The 17,208-nt window shown below is 42.1% G+C and overlaps 1 protein-coding gene across 1 annotated transcript; it reads left to right on the top strand.

The window, feature by feature from the left end:
- Positions 1-1,671: 1,671 nt before the first annotated feature.
- TMEM30A (transmembrane protein 30A) lies at positions 1,672-16,162 on the top strand. Its single transcript, XM_033143255.1, has 7 exons — positions 1,672-2,018; positions 7,761-7,877; positions 9,152-9,259; positions 11,448-11,535; positions 12,280-12,429; positions 13,151-13,357; positions 14,819-16,162. Exons 1-7 carry the CDS (start codon positions 1,743-1,745, stop codon positions 15,010-15,012), a joined length of 1,140 nt encoding a protein of 379 aa, XP_032999146.1. The 5' UTR covers positions 1,672-1,742; the 3' UTR covers positions 15,013-16,162.
- Positions 16,163-17,208: the final 1,046 nt, after the last annotated feature.

The following is a 17,208-nucleotide window of genomic DNA, read 5'->3' as shown; positions in this document are numbered from 1 at the left end:
CTGAATACCTCAGGTTTCCCACCCCTGAATTAGGGAGATGAGGTGAGAGGAGATAGAGGGAATGGACTAAAAAAGAAATAGACTGGTGGTCAAGACAGAGGAAGTAGATAGGTATGTTGAGTCACTAGTTCGGGTAGAAACATTTCCTGTTCTTTATTGAATGGCTGCATGTTAACAAATTGATTCATTTGGAGTTGTGTCTATATGGTGATTTTACGTACCAGATATATTCTGGTGTGAGAGAATCCTAGGGTAATATATTTCAATCTACAAACACAGTTGAGCATAAAGGGGGGTCTCTCAAATATTGAGTGGTTTGCTGGGAAAGGCTGCTCTTCATCAAATTATTTTCTCTGCCATTAAGATGTAGGCCTATCAGGAGCATTGATTTAAAAAGAACTGTATTATGTTCTGCACCAATTCATGCTTCATAACCAAGATTAATCCAGCCTTCCATAGGAGCCATAAATCTGTCCTGACAGATTTTGCCTAACTTCAGTTCATCTCAAAGAGATAAGCATAGAACCACAGAACTGTAGTGTTGGAAGGGACCCTGCGATGCCAGAATATGTAGCAGCCCAGAGTGGCTGGGGAAACCCAGCCAGATGAGCAGAGTATAAATTATTTATTTATTTATTTATTATTATATGGGGATTGAACCTACAACCTTGGCGTTATCAGCACCACACTCTAACCCACATTTCTACATCTGTGGAGTGTATACCGTCTGATAGCTTGTTTTGCATCAGCCCTATGTTTCCAAGATCTTAAAGTCAAGTGTTTCTACAATCAGGTCCTTCTCTATGACCGCACCAAAGCTATGCTTGGAAGGGCCATTCACTCTCTTCTATGGGGTTTTGCCCTTCCGTTTAAGCAGCTGTTTTGTTTTATCCAGTGGCTTTTTGAAATCTGCGGCACTGATCTCCGTTCGCCAAAAAGTTAGTGAAATTTAAAAGGTGACAGATACCGGCTAGCGACAAGATGATTGACAAGATGGCTTCTCCACACTCACTATTCCCTCCTAACCTCCAAAGGCTTCATTTTATTTCCAATATGTTGTTATTAATATATGCTTCCCACATAGATCACTTACACACGACACATTACTCATACTTTTATTCAATTTGAAAAACAGTAGATGAAATAATGTAAAACTATCCAAAATAGTTAAAAGCAAGCTGCAAACAACACTATTTATGCAAACAAGGCGTTTCTGCTTGCGCACTATTATTCCTTGCATTACTCAAGTACAATTACGCTCCATGCGGGTCCGCTCCTTCTTTCCACCCAGCCGATACTCAATACACAGGCGCGTCTCCGGCATCGCTCCCGGCCGTCTGACTTGTTAAGCCGCTCCCATTGGTTCTTTAACCCTATCAAGACCCGGGCGAAGGGGGCGGGGGTGTGAGTCGAGAGAAGAGGAGGAGGAGCTGGAACCAGACTTAGTTCCGGAGTCGAGAGTTACGCGACAAGTTCGCGTCATCGCTCGGCGCATGAGCAGGGAGCCTTCGTGCGGGCGATGCGGGAGAGGGCATGCCCAGAAGGAGTCGCTGGCGGCGGCGTTCGGAATTTCACCCCACCCCACTTTGTTTGGACGTCGTCGGCGTGCTTGCGCAAGCGCAGTCCGAACTACTTTTATACCGAGCGAGTGGAGGTTCCGTAGTGTCAGTTCCTGCCTCCTCCTCCTCCTCCTCCTCCTCGCTTCCCTTTAGCGTTCGACCCAGAAGCCCAGAAGACTCTCCATGGCGATGAACTTCAACGCGAAGGAGGAGGTGGACGGGCAGGTTCCCGGGAGCAGCGGCGTGGGGGGAGTCGGGGTCGGGGTCAGCGTGGCCGGTGGGGCCGGAGTCAAGAGCCGAAAGCCCGACAACACCGCCTTCAAGCAGCAGCGCCTGCCGGCCTGGCAGCCCATCCTCACGGCCGGCACCGTCCTGCCCGCCTTCTTCGTCATCGGCCTCATCTTCATCCCCATCGGCATCGGCATCTTCGTCACCTCCAACAACATCCGCGAGTACGAGGTAAGCGGGGGCGGGCAGGCAATGAGAGGGGTGACCCCCCACACACTTTTGGAGGCACGCGAGGTCCTCACCCCCTCTTGTCAGAAGGAGAAAGGGGCAGCCCCCCACTTCTTGGGAGCAAGCGCCGTGGGGTGGAACATTGTAAGCCAGTGAGTGGCATGGCGACAAGGAAACCAACACACTTTGATTTTGGCTTACTGTATATAGAAGCCTTAAAAAGAAAAAGAAAAATCCTTTAAATGTCTTCCAACTTTATCCCTTTCGACGTGGAAGAAATATGCCGTCCAACTGGATAGGGCAGGTTTTTTTTTTATCATCGCAGGTCTGGCACCATCAAGCACCTTGAAACAATTAATAAGCGCTTGTGGTGGTGATGATGCAAAGAACTTGATGAGGATGGCAAGGGCACAAAGTAGTGCATCTGTCTCCAACCTGGTGGTCTCTGGGTGGTGTTGGGATACAGCTTCTGTCAGTGCCCAAATATTGTAGGCAAGAACCTCCGGGTGGTGCCTGGTTAGTGGCTGCAGTGTCTGTGGGAACTTGGAGCCGATTCACGTTTTCTGTCATTTTGGGCTGACTTGTCCAGGGTGTAGGTAAAGCCGTTACCTGGGCAGGCATATCATGTGTGCTGTTCCACACCTGTGGTGTGTTAGCGCACTAGCAGTGCAAGCACCTTGGGCACTGATGAGTTTTATATTACATGGCATGGGTCAGTGCATGTGTACACTAAACACAAAGAGGCATGTGGGGAACACTTACACAGATAATGCCTTTACTAACAACCTAAGGCCTGTATAATTCATGGTTCCTAGTTGTTTTATCGGTTTGAGAAGTGTGTGAGGTGTATAGGAACTGTCAACTATAGCAACTTCCTGTGGAACAGGGAAGCTCCATAAAATTCCATAAAAACTGTTATGGTTGTACTGCCCCCGCCCCCGGCTTTTACTCTGAAGAAGAGTTTCAAAGGAAAATGGGTCTTTGAGGGTTAAGTTGGACAGTTTGTAACCGTTGTTTGCAGTTCTGGTTTAAGGAAATATATTGTTTGGCGTTTCAGAGACAACTCACTATTTCCAAAATGTAATTGATCTAATGGATGCAAAAGAACAGAAGTGTTTCCATAAAGTGCATATTGAAGATGGACAAAATGCATACAAATAGAAATGAGCAACAATGTACATTACTGGTGTATTGAGTAGAATGCAAAACAAGAGAAAATAAAAACTGCTTCTGCAATTGGATCTTAACTTTTTATAAAGGAGCAGTTGCTTTTACCCCTGCCTCCCCCCCCCCAAGACAGGGGAATCTTTGATCTTGCAGAAGTTGCTGAACTACAGCTATGATCAGCCCCAGCAAGCATGACCAGTGGCCAGGGATGATGGGCATTATAGTTCAGCAACATCTGGAGGGCCAAAGATTCCCTACACCTACAGTTTGTTGCCAGATGTTGTCTGAAAGACTAGTAAGCACTGTACTTGGTTCTCTGTTTATCACAGAGCTAGGGAACCTATGACTCTCCAGATGTTGATGTACTACAGCTCCCAGCATCTCTCACCATTGGCTATGTTGGCTAGGGCTGGTGGGAGCTGGAGTCTGACAACAGGTGCCACAGGTTCGCCAAGCCCTGGGTTATCAACTTAGGAGTTTTTCGTACTTTATTTTTCCTATATCACCTGCTATTAAGTTGTGAGTGGTCATTATTTTTGAAGTTGACATGTACACTTTAAGCGTATTTTGGTGGAGACTGTTGTTGTGTCTTGAGGAAAGTTCACTGAGTATTTTTTCTACTTTTTAATGTTGTGTTGTTCATTCTATGTCATTTCATTTTGGTTAACCTCTGGCTTTGCTGTTTACTGCCAAGTTCCTGGTGTTTTGAAATGCTGATTTGGCAAGCTCTGTTGTAGATAAAGCTTGGCTGATGCAGGAGGAAGACGATGCAGGTTAAGCCAGAAGGAAGTACTGAAGATGTGTGTGGGAGATGAAGGGAGAAGAGAAGCAAGAAGTAGCAAGGGACTGGAAAAAAACATTAGGGAATGCAGGAATGAATAGGGAGAAATAAGGCCAGGCTGTGATAGGACAAAGGGGTGAGTGGGTAAAACCAACAGTGCAAAAGAACTGATGTCAGGAGAGTGCACTCTTTGAAATAAGTGAGGGGGGGCTACAATTAAGAGGAATTAAAGCCACTCTTAAGAGCCACTTAAGACCAATACTCTTTGTACTTTGATGCAAGTTGAGAAAGAAGATTTGCCCCCCACAATTAAATACCCAAGAGTACAAAGTTAAACTATGGAATTTGCTCCCACAAGATATGGGATGTAGTGCTCCCACAAAATGTAGTGATGGCTTGAAGAGAAGATTCAACAAAATCATGGGGGATAGTTGCTACTAGCAACTTTGGCTATGTTCTCCCTCCACTGTCAGTATACTGCTGTGGTCATGTCCTGCTTTTGGACTTCTTGTAGGCATCTAGTTGGCCATTATGAAAAGAGGATGTTGGACTAGATGGGCCTTTGGCCTGATCCAGCAGGATTATTCATATGTTCATGTTCAGACCACAAAGCTGCACCTTTGTCCCCAATAAAGCTGAAATATTGTGGGCCAGATGCAGACAGCTGACCAGAACAGTGTACTAGACCTGCATAAAACTTTTTACGTATTATGATAATGGGTGCAGGGCTTTCCCACCTTTTTATTAGGGGTGCGTGTGTAGGTATAATTGAGGGAGAAATGCCCAGTGAATGTATTGGCAAATACTTCCTTATTCTATTCAACAGGCATAGAAACCTATGGGAGGCTTCCTTTGTCTTATATGTAGCTGATCAATGTATAGTAAAAACAACTACATTATTCTGTTTGATCATCTCAAGAATTTACAGTTGCAGTTCTTACTACTTCTTCCACCCATAGTTTTCTGTGTGTGTTACTATGTCAGTGGGTACAGCAATTAGGCAGGTAGCCCCTATGCACCCAGCATTACCAGTATTTCTGCACACTGACATAATTGCAGCTTGAGAAAGGCATTGACAGGTACCGGTACATACTTTTATGGCTGCACAGAAATGCTAATTACAGTGGTACCTCTGGTTAAGTACTTAATTCGTTCCGGAGGTCCGTTCTTAACCTGAAACTGTTCTTAACCTGAAGCACCACTTTAGCTAATGGGGCTTCCCGCTGCCGCTGCGCCGCCAGAGCACAGTTTCTGTTCTTATCCTGAAGCAAAGTTCTTAACCTGAAGCGTTATTTCTGGGTTAGCAGAGTCTGTAACCTGAAGCGTATGTAACCCAAGGTACCACTGTAGTTCTGATATTCTGATTTGAGAGTCCTGTGGGCCTCAAATGGACAGCAGCGTCTTAAGAAATTAGCCCTTGGGCAAACTCCACTCCACCCAGTGGCTTTGTATCTTGCAGTGGCTCTTGGTTTGGATGCATTTCATCCCATCTCCAGTATTTCCTGCTCGTAGCAAGTCATGGGCAAATGTAGAGCTTAGGGGAAGTGGCCTTGCCACAAAATGGGCACCAAGGCTTCTATTTTTAGAATTGCAAAGGTGACTTGAAATGCAAGAAATGTTCAGGAAAGGGAAGCAAGACTCTTAAAACCAAACTTGGCATATTGCTTGAAAAAATTGGAGGTGGAGAATGCATCATGAGCTAAAAGTATATGATCCCGATGAGGGTGGGGTGAAGGTACTATTGCTTCTGTTTTCTATTGGATTGTTGTAAAAAAAAAAAAGTTGGTTTGCTTTCAAGTGACTCCCCCCAAAAAGACTCCTTTACCATAAGATGGGGAAGTGGATTTAAACGAAATTCCTTTGGTGTGAGGGGCAGTTCAGGTATGATTCTAGACATGTAAGAAGGTCTTGCTTGCATAATGACATTCTTCCCTGCAACCTACCCCCCAGCCCCACCCCATCCCTTTCCAAGTATCTTCAAAATCTGCTTCTGAAGGCCAAGAGACCTTCTGGAGCAGATTTGAGCTGTGCCCAGGGATAGGAAAGGGTAGTCGACATGTGCAGTGCATGATGCAGCCCATAATGAATATGCCAAAGTTGAACAAAAAGATATACAGATGTAGTGGTAGTTTTCTATCAGTGCAGACTTCAAGTATTTTAATTAATCCAGTCTTTATAGCTTGGGCCAAAACCTGGATACATTGCTAAATGTGCTCTTTTTTGTTGCTGCAGCAAGCATACATTATTGCTGTGGCAAACAAACGTTTAAAGGGGGAGCATTGCTATGGTATACATTGATGGTTTGAGTGTTAAGAGAGACTATGGAACAACAGTCTCAAAATTCTTATTCAGATTATGTAAATTTACCATTCTTTAGGACTAAATACACAGTTGTTTTGCTTCAAACTGAATACATATATAGAAAACAAATAGGGGACAGATCTAATGTGATGTAAGTTCATAATAGTAATCCTGAACAAATACTCTGTATTGGTCTCTAATTATGGGAGATACTCGTCTTTAAACTCTGAACTGCTTTAAAACCAGACAAGGTTGACATGTACTTAATGTCCTTCCTTACTCACTGTGCGCTGTTAATAGCTTTCTAAAAATAAGCACCTTTGTTTCCATGTTTAAGGATACAAAGCAAATCTGTCAATATTGAGATGTTGCTAGCTCCAGTATGGTTACTAAAATGAGACCTTGTTTTAGATTTGCTTTAGGACAAAAATATAATGGACCATTATACAAAAATATAATGGACCAGCACAGGTTTTCTTCCCTCTCTTAGTACCATCATTTAAGCAGAATATCAGTCAACGTTTCTGAAAATATTAAAAACCCACTGCAAATATTTTAAGAGTTTAAGGTGTTAAAGACAAAACTAGGAAGTACCATTGACTTGCTGTTTTATATTGTCCTCTTTTGGTAAAACTTGTGTGTGTAGTTCCTGATTTTCTACTAATAATGTAGCCCTGATATTATCCACACCAGAAAACAAAAGTGAAGCTTTCATTTTAAATAAATTATGAAGTGGTGAGATTTTGTCAGCACCTCCAAGACTGCATGTATGTCAGCTTCCCAGAGAGAAGCATCTTGGGATAAGCATGAAAATGAGATTTCTTTAAGCCAGGAGTGGGCAACTTGTTCTTCATCTTTTCCCTCATGCTCAGATGCCCCTGTAAAGTCATGAGGTCTGGGAGTGATTCCACTTAAACTGTGGAACTGTTTTGAAGATTTAGACAAGAGGCAATGAACTGCACCAAAGATCATCCCATTATGAAGTGCCAGCTAAGCTGTCTTCCCCAAACTGGGCAGCTATTGGAAGAAGCTCTTTAAACTGTTCTAAGATACATCTTAAATGAAAGTTCCTGCCAATAACTTTGTGGCATACCAAGGACCAGATAGATAGATAGATAGATAGATAGGTTTAAAACACCTACATTTTCTTATTTATTTTACAGCATATAAATCTTGCTTTCTCAGAAATCTAAAGAGTGGGGTTGGCTCAAAGCAGGCGTCTCTTTGGACTTCTACAGTTGGGTCATGTAGAAACTTAGATGGTTTCTTGTAGTGCCTTCAAGTGTGCTATGGCCTAGATGCCACCACCATAAAATGTCTGCATAGCCAGCCCTCAAAACATGATCCACATTTGATGCAGTATCTATTGATTACTGTAGTCAACAACTTTGGCTTCAGCAGTGAATCAGCTTTCTTTATGTTTGTGGTTTTGTGCTCTTGTATTTTATAGTAAACTTTTTTTCTTCTCTTTCTTTTTATCTGTCCTTTCTCTGCAGATTGATTATACAGGAACAGAGCCAGGTAGTCCCTGCCACAAGTGTTTAAATGTGTCCTGGAACAATACACCTTCTTGCACGTGCACCATACACTTTACACTGGATCAACCATTTGAGGTATGTTACCTTATATGTGTGTATATATGGCAAAATAACTGTGTCTGTCTGTGCTCATTTACAACTCTTAATTGGAATTATTTCATACCGGCCTCTTTCCACATTGCAGACTGTCTGCAATACCATATATATATATATATATATATATATATATATATATATATATATATATATATATATATATGTATAATGGGACATCCTAAAGGTTTTGGGTGGTATTCAGCTAAGTTTTACCCAGGGTAGTCCCATTGAATTTTATGACCATGACTAAGTTAGGTTCATTAATTTCATTTTCTGCTCTAAGTAAAACGTAGGTAAATACTATTCATGGTAAATGAGAATGGTTTGGAAAAAATCTCAACAGCTGGTTTAGTAGTAAGAAGAAATTCAAAATCAAATAAACCAGTGGACATACTGCAATGGTATTGGAATGTACAGGATACAGCATTACAGTTGTACCTCTGGTTAAGAAATTAATTCGTTCTGGAGGTCCGTTCTTAACCTGAAACTGTTCTTAACCTGAGGTACCACTTTAGCTAATGGGGCCTCCCGCTGCTGCTGTGCCGCCGCTGCACAATTTCTGTTCTCATCCTGAAGCAAAGTTCTTAACCCGAGGTACTATTTCTGGGTTAGTGGAGTCTGTAACCTGTAACCCGAGGTACCACTGTATTAACAAAACTCGCTCTAAGACAGTGGTTTTCATCCTGGGGTGCCTTGAATGATGGTAGGCATGCCGCGGGCAACACTGGCCTCTGTCCCTCTCTTTCCCTCCCTCCTCTGATGCCCCCTCGTGTCTCTGCCTCCCAAAGGCTTGCACAGCTGTTTAGTGCAGCAGCCCTGGCTATAAGCTCTGCAGGTGAATGGTGCCTCTGGGAAGCACCACTCTTTGGGTGGGGGCAGCTCAGAGACCAGGGACAGCAGTAGCTGCTGCCCAGAGGACTCCCAAGGAGAGGAGAGGAGGCTAAGGGGACACTCCACAAGGGAAAGTGTTTGAAAAAAGTGTGAGAAGCTGCCAGCTCCACAGGCAAGGGGTGACATAACTGGGCTCCAGAGCCCCACAGGGGGTGCCGCAGAAAGAAAGTAGTTGGTTAAGGGAGCTGTGGACTCAAAAAGGTTGAAAACCTTTGCTCTAAGAGATTGAAGATGTAATCCTGTCCCACAATCTCCTCCCGCAACCAGATATTCATTGTAGCATTTGAAAAAGGCTTTTTGTTTCATCTGAAGCCACCATTAACTGTGCACATTGGTGAAGCATCTTAATTTGTGTATTGCAGAGCAATGTGTTTATGTACTATGGACTGTCCAACTTTTATCAAAACCATCGTCGCTATGTGAAGTCTCGGGATGACAGCCAGCTAAATGGAGATAACAATTCTTTACATGTAAGTGAAACTCTTTGCATATAATGACATTGTTTCTGGCTTCTGATACGTAAAACACGATAGCTTTTTAAATGTTAAAGGGAAAATGCACAGATTGACATTTGGTGTCTTTTTTATGTTGTCATAATTAAACGCTACGTAGGCTTCACTGTTTCACTCCTGTCCACCATCCATTCCCTCTCCCTATGTGTGTTAAATAAGCCTGCACAAGGTGCCACTTATATCACTGAGAAAGCTTATGAGCTGCAGGTGGAAAAAAGCTGATGGAAGGCAACATTGTCATTCACTCCTGTGCTCTCCAGTGAAATCTTGGAATGTAGTGGGGGGGGAGCCCCCTTCCACTGAGAATCCATATGATGGAAATCATCCCTGTGTGTTTGATTCCTTAAGGGTTTTTTAAATCATTTTTAGTTGACCTTAAATAAGAAGTTAGGCTGCTTTGGGGCGCTGTATCTTGTCTGCTGCCTAGTATACTATACCTGATATGTAGAAACTACTTCAGAACGCTTACTTTCACATTAATTGCAGCATTCCAGTCTCCCTCTGTCTTAAGGCATACCATGTTAGCTTCTTATTGGGCAAACTTTTCCTTATTGGTCTTTGAAAATACTGTATTTTTCCGTTTATAAGACTAGGTTTTCTCCCTAAAAATAATGTCAAAAATTGGGGGGGGGGGCGTCTTATACACGGATATATCCCTCCATTTTCTTAAATCTGAGTCCCCCAAAACAGGGGGCATCTTATACATGGGGGCGTCTTATAGACAGAAAAATACGGTATTCCCATCCACTGTTTCTTGGAGTGTGCTTGAGAGAACCTCTTACCGCTGGGTGCTAAGGTTGGCTGCTACTGTAACTCCTTGTTTCCTTTGGCATCTGATGAAAAGAAAATGGGAACATTCTAAGCCTCACTGACTGTCCAAGCTGTTTTTTAATTCAATAAGCTGATGATAGATTTATAGAAGCAGTTGGCTATAAGAATTTTATATCTACTTTAAAGATTTTCAGAGTAGATAGTTTGTATTACTACTGTTTATATGTTAGTTTTTAAAGTTTTATTTATATATTCTGTCATTGATGTTTATCATAGCTAGGCAAGATATAAATGTCCAAATAAATGAATTGCTTGCTGGGTGTGGGCAGGAAATAGTGCTATTTTTGATGAGTGTCCAGATACTATTCTTCCTTCTTGGTAGTGAGTAGCTATAGCAAAGGACATTTGAGAGTGTGTCAACTCTCTCTCTCTCTCTCTCTCTGATGAGATTGTAGGCTACTCAATGTGTCCTTCACAGCAAGAATTGTGTGATTAGATAGCTATAAAAAGATTAGGCAAAGAGGGGGAATAATGCACTTGCATAACCTCATTCTGCCATGCAGAATGAAGCCTATGTGGGCTGTGTGTTCTTTGGGTGTGTTTAGAAGAGCAGCACCCTCTTTTAAGATGTCATGTTACAGCCACAATTCAGAGAGAGATTACATTTTCAGATTAGAAGATAAATGTCTGTTTTCTCTTATTTACTAGAAGCAAATGGCTCGAATTAAAATTGGTCATTATCTCTGTAATCATTATTTTGGTTACTAGTAGTCAAGCAGCAAGATGTGAATTCATTGAAAACGTAAACACTGGAGAGCGGGAAGGGGAGGGAGGGAAAAAAGGAAGGAAAAAAAGAGAAAATGTAAACATCCTTCAGCTTTTACAGTGTTTGATATACTAATAGTGTGCCCAACTGCTTTCTCTATAACTTGTGGTTACATTCAAGAGTGGTTACATTAATTTCTTTCCACCTTGCATCCAAGGAGCACAGGGCAGTTTACAATATAAAAACACAAAAAGCTTGCCTTCCCAATTACAATACCCTTCCTAGTCTTCCTTCCAGATCTATCCTTAAATCACTAACTATGAAACCCTAGTGCAGCATATTGACTTTCTCTTTTGTAACTTTATTTATCTTGCAGAACTGGGACTTGTAGTGTTAATTGCAGGCAGCTGCTGACTGGATGCTTTAGAGTTGTTGGTGTGTTTGCCAAAACATTTCGTCCTGTAACTTGAAACCGTATTTTTTATTTTATTTTTCTGCAAAGGAAAGTAGGAGGAAGGGATGTTGTGGTATCGGCTAGGCAGTCTGATGTGTCGATTATATTTCTGACTAGAGTGTAATCAAGATTGACTTTTCTTTTTTACCAATTAGCACCCCAGCAAGGAATGTGAGCCTTACCGCACCAGCGGGGACAAGCCTATTGCTCCGTGTGGTGCTATTGCCAACAGCATGTTTAATGGTATGATTTTGTAAACATGATATAAATATTGTGTTAGATTTTGAATGAAAGCAAGGAGATATCTATTAAGCTCTCACACTTCCCATCAACAGTGCATGCACATAGATTGAGGTACCTGAAGAGAGCACTGCACATTCCCCCACCCCAGTAGTGCTGATTGAAGCCTTGTCCACAGCAGTTAGATTTCTTAAGCATTTACACATCTTACGGCAGGAGCGGTCATAGCTCCATGCACCTTATCCCAGGTCCAGTCCCTGACATCTCCAGGTTGGGCTGGGTAAGGCTTCTGCCTGAAGCCCTGGAGTGCTACAGCCAATCACCGCAGACAATGCTGAGGTAGCTGGACCAATGCTCTGACTTGGTACAAGGCAGCTTCCTAAAAATGGCTGCCATGCTAATTTCCATAAACCGGTTGGCTCTGTTATGTGTCACACTGAGGCTTCTGGGACACTTCAGCAGCCTGTGATGGGGGAGGACTTTTAGACTGGACTGACAGTCTATATTATCTTTCAAGTTATGAGTGTGTGCATATGTGTAAATAAAGACATGGCATTGCTCTTTTTTTTTAAACAAAGTTGTATATTCTGTGCTTATGCACCATGATATAGCATCTACATGCAGAATTTGATGACTTATCTGAACTCAGGTTTTGTATATGATGAATTGAAGCTTTTGGATACAGCAGGCATGGAATGTGAAAATGAACCTTGAAAGTGATGCACGTCTATTTGTTTTTCCTTCTAGATACATTGACACTGTATCGTATTGAACGTAATGAAACCAAATATACACCCATTCCTTTGACTAAACAAGGAATTGCTTGGTGGACAGACAAAAATGTGAAATTCAGGAATCCTTCTGGAGCTACAAAGAATCTGACAGTACTTTTCCAAGGTAAAATGATAACACAATGAATTGGCCCATGTATGAGATAACGTAAAGACTCCAAGTCTGGATTGAGACCTTCCTGGGAAGGTATCATTGTGGAGGATGAAGTAGAAATTGAATTATTTTTCCAGGAAAATAATAAAAGAGCCAATTCTCAGTTTATGTGTGGGTTACAATCCAAGGATAGTGCAAGCATAAAGCCAGAATTGCGTATAGTCAAAACACATTGGGTTCAGTTGTGGATGGGATTGCTAAAGTCTTTTTTCCTCCAGGTGATGGTCCCCTTTCTGCCCCCTTCTTAATTTTTAAAAGAAAATTTGCCAAGCTCATAAAGCTGAAGGCACGCAAATTAAATGTATCTAAGTTTTTAGATATCTGTAATCTAAGCGTGTTTTGAATGGGATACACTGTATTGATTAGTACAAGTTTTTGGGGAAACTGTAAACAAAAGTTAGATGTACATTCTTGTATGTCAGCTCATTTATGGGTTTGCTTTGCTTGATTCTCTCTCCTTCCAAATGTCTAAAAATTCTATTCAAACAGTTTAATACTGGCTTTCTTCTTGTTCTGCTAATATGTTCATACCTCTTGACTCTCTCCACCCCACTCCCAAATTATTTCAGAGCAACTATGCTTGTGTTTGATTGCTTGGCTGTGTTTCCCAAGATGCATGTTTTTTAAGAAAAATCATAATCTCATATCAATGCTTTGCTTTTTTGTTTTTAAGGCACAGCAAAACCTGTCAACTGGCCCAAACCAGTGTATGAGCTAGACACGGATGTAGACAACAATGGATTCATCAATGAAGACTTCATTGTGTGGATGCGTACTGCAGCGCTGCCTACATTTCGGAAGCTATATCGCCTTATAGAGAGACCTGATACCTTACGGCCTACTCTACCAGCTGGGAATTATTCCTTGGAAATAGCATACAGTATCCTTTTATTAAATGGTCTAAGAAATTGCAGTCAGTAAACCAAGTAATCGTCTTTTATTGAAGTTTCTTGTAAACCTTGAAGTCATTAAATACAGTAGGTAACTGTTGGTAGCATAGCAGGCTGATAAGAACTATTTTAGGGCTGAATGAAAAATCTACAAAGGTCACAATAGGAGCATGCACAAAATTGTCTCAATCCGCATATTATTATTTTTAAAAGGTTGCGTTGACAGCAGGGTTGGCTGATCTGTGGCCCTTGGCTTCATGTCAGACGTCCCCTGCAAGTAATCAGTTCAGACCTCTGGCCAGAAACACCTGCTTCCCCCCCCCCCAGCATCCCATGTGGAGAGGGGAGAGAAGGATGTGCCCCCTGCACTTCTGGTCCCAACCAACCAAAGGGAATGTAGTTTTCTACACACCCCAAATAGAAAGCAATCCCTGTGTATAATTCTCACACCTTGCGATCTTTACCAAGAATTAGGTCAAACATAAGGTCCTTTTGAGGGGATCTCCATGGCAGACTTCTGCTTCTCGGCACCCTCTCCTGGAGTAGAAAACAGTGTCCTCGGTAGGGCAAAGGGGCCAACTTACTGAGGCCTGCTATTCTTTGTGTCAGCTTCGTTCACTCTTTGCCACTGTTACTTAAATCTGCAATGCTGGTGTTCCGTACTTTTGAGTAGTTAAATTAGCTCTTTACTCAGCATTTGCAGCTCATGTAGAGGTGGAATAGAAGGTGGTGACCTTTTTGGTTATTAGGAAAAGGAACACCTTTATATTTAGGCTGACTGGATGAGGAGGGGCGTTTGAGAGGTATTTGGAGGGCCAGCATGACCTTGTGAGGAGGGGAGAGCTCCAAGGCTTTGCTCAGCCCAGTGGTGGTGCTGATGCAATTTTAGCAGGTAAGCTATGGCTGAATGGCACAAGGCTATTGAATGGAGAAGGGTGGGTGCATTGAGTTGCTAATTACTGGTTCTTGTACTAGTTTCCTACCAGGTCAAAGCCCATAGGGGTTTTCTTTGATAAATTCTGCATGTGGCTTTTGGAATAGGAGGTCTGGCCGTCTATCTTCGTGCAAAAAAACAACAGCAACAAAAAACCTTCAAAAGTAAAGAGACACATAGCTTCATTGCTGCTTTAACAATAGTCATGGTTCAAATATTATCTACATCTTTGGTAGCCCCCTCTGCCCGTTGGTTTCCTTGTCTTGAAACCTCTTCAGCCTGTAGACTTGTCTCTGAGTAATTTACTTCCCAGTTTTGTTGTTGTCTCATATTTTGAGTAATAAAGTGTCCCCTGGCTATCAAGCCTTGACTACGATACAGCATATTCTTCAGAACACTTGCTGTTTGTTTGTTTTTAAATAATGCAATCTCCATTGTGCCAATATGAAGCTTTCTTGTTAGCACTGTGATGCCAGCCAGTCATTGTTGGCGAATGTTTTTCCTATACCCGAATCAGATTATCCTGTGCATAGTTTTGACGGGCGAAAACGGATGATCTTGAGCACCATTTCATGGATGGGGGGCAAGAACCCATTTCTTGGAATCGCCTACATCACCGTCGGCTCCATTTGCTTTTTCCTCGGAGTAGTGCTGCTAATCATTCATCACAAGTACGGGAACCGGAACAACAGTGCAGACATTCCCAACTAATCCCGCCTCTCCAAACCACATGTACTGCATGTGCATCAAGGCCAGTCCAGAGCGGACACAGCTTTTGAAAGCTCTAGCCCTGGTTAAAAAAAAAAAAAAGTTGCTTCTGACACAGAATGCATAAGTATATATGAAGCGTTTTGTTTTCCCTTACAGTGGATTAACTTGAAGATAATGGCTATAAAAAAGTTACCTATGTAAAACAGTGCTGCCTAGAGGACTTTTTGAGGCTTGGCCTCTGGCTGGACAGGTGCCATGATGCGCATTTAGTCTTTCCTCACCTAATGCATCTGCTGCTTGTGTGCTTTGTAACATGTCCATACCGTGTATAGACTGCCTGGCGAGAACGTGTTTAGGATAGAGTAGCTTCACGCTTCAAGGATGTCAGGTGTGCTGGTGCTTTCAGAAGGGGAAGAGGCCTGCCTGGTGGTTTGTTGTTGTTTTTTGTCACGCATGGTGCGCATGGGCTTTTGTGTTCACGGCTGAAATGTTTGCTGTATTAAACCTGTGCAATTTGCTCCCTGAGCCCAGCTTCACGTTCAAGCTTCGCCGTATGTTCCAACAGGTGTGCTTGCCATGTGAACGTGTGCAGCAGCAAAAGGCTTCTTCCTTACATTAAAGCCGCTTTTCCCCCACATGGAAACAACCGCTGCCTATGCAAGTCTTGCTTTAAATTCTTCCGCGTGCAGCTGTTCTATGCCCAGCACCTTGTGTGGTCTAAAACTCTTAGCGTGGCTCCTACAGAAATGAAGAGCTTCTGTCTCAAAGGCAGGAGCAGCTGTCTGTATCGGTACAGAAATGTCCATCTCTGGTTAAAAGCAAGGGTTCAACCCCGTTTAACATTCCTAATTGGGGAAGAAGCATTAAATTTAATTCAGAAGATGTTTGAGCTCCTGAACTCAAGTACTTGAGGGTCAGCGAAAGAAACTTGAAGTGTCATGCAAGTCTGTTACAGCTTGCTTGCGGTGGGATGTGGGGGACGTCCCCTTCTTGCAAATTTTCACTGAAGTTTTTCCAGATTGTAAGAACCCAGACCAATGATCTTAAATTATTAAATTGCTATGTATATGGAAGTTGTTTTACGTGAAACTGGTTTGTCAATCTGAATATTTGCTATTGAATAAATGCTGTCATTTGTTTTATGAAACAATCCTTTAGCAGAAGTGTCTCAGTTTTGGGTGGCAGTCATGAAAACTTTCAAGAGCACTTGAAAAGGGATAATGCAAAAAACTCATCCAACGCCTTTGATCCTTTTGGGAACCAGAAAAATACAGGACGTTAAGTGCGGAAATAATTCTTTAGAAGGATTTTAAAAGCTGAGATCACTCACAGTTGGAGGCACAGTAAAATTCATTTCCTAGAAAACCAAGTGACTCAAAAATGAATATGCCGGCAGTTGTGTTAGTTTACACTACTTCTTTCCTTAAATACACACACTTCCTTGCCAAATTGAATCTTGCATACATCTGACTTGTATGTTTGCTATAATGTGCAAATTGAATGCCAGATTTGCTGTAAATACTTGGCAGTGGCTGCCTATGAACTTTATTGTCTAGAACATGCATTCCAATTACTGTAGGGATTTAATATGAATTAGTTTAATCTGAACCAGTAGAACTAAAACACCCTTGAATTCAGTTGATTTAGATCACATTATGAAAAATTATCTGAGGCTTTACACATTTTAACTAGAGGGGGTTTCCCTGTTCCAAACTCAACACTCCTAAATGAGATACCTACTTTATTTATTTAAACATTTGCTACTTGCCCATCAACCATCTCCTCAACATTGTTTACCCTTCACCCATTAAAAACATTTAACAATTCAAAGTTAGAACAGTGAGATCAATACAAATTACCACTTAAAAATCAATGCAAACAGCATAATTCCTTCTAAAAATGAGTTTTAAAAACAGCTGACAATTGGTTTATTTTAGCCCTTGGAACAAACACAGTCCTAAAAAGCCTGGGAAAATGAAAAGGTCATCTGGCACTGCAGATAATTTGGTGTAGGCATTAGACAAACCTTGCTAGTGAGAGCATTCCATAACTGGGGCAGCTACCACCAAAAAGGGTATCTTCTTGGTAGACACCTGCCTCAACTCATTTGATGGGAGAGGCTGGAGAAGGGCCTCTGGTAAAGATCTGAAGGTCCAGAGAGGTATGTATGAAAGACAATCCTTCAGAAAATCTGAC

The sequence above is a fragment of the Lacerta agilis genome, chromosome 3 (assembly GCF_009819535.1).
Source record: "Lacerta agilis isolate rLacAgi1 chromosome 3, rLacAgi1.pri, whole genome shotgun sequence".
NCBI classification, from domain to species: domain Eukaryota; kingdom Metazoa; phylum Chordata; class Lepidosauria; order Squamata; family Lacertidae; genus Lacerta; species Lacerta agilis.
This window is presented reverse-complemented; position numbering and strand designations above follow the sequence as displayed.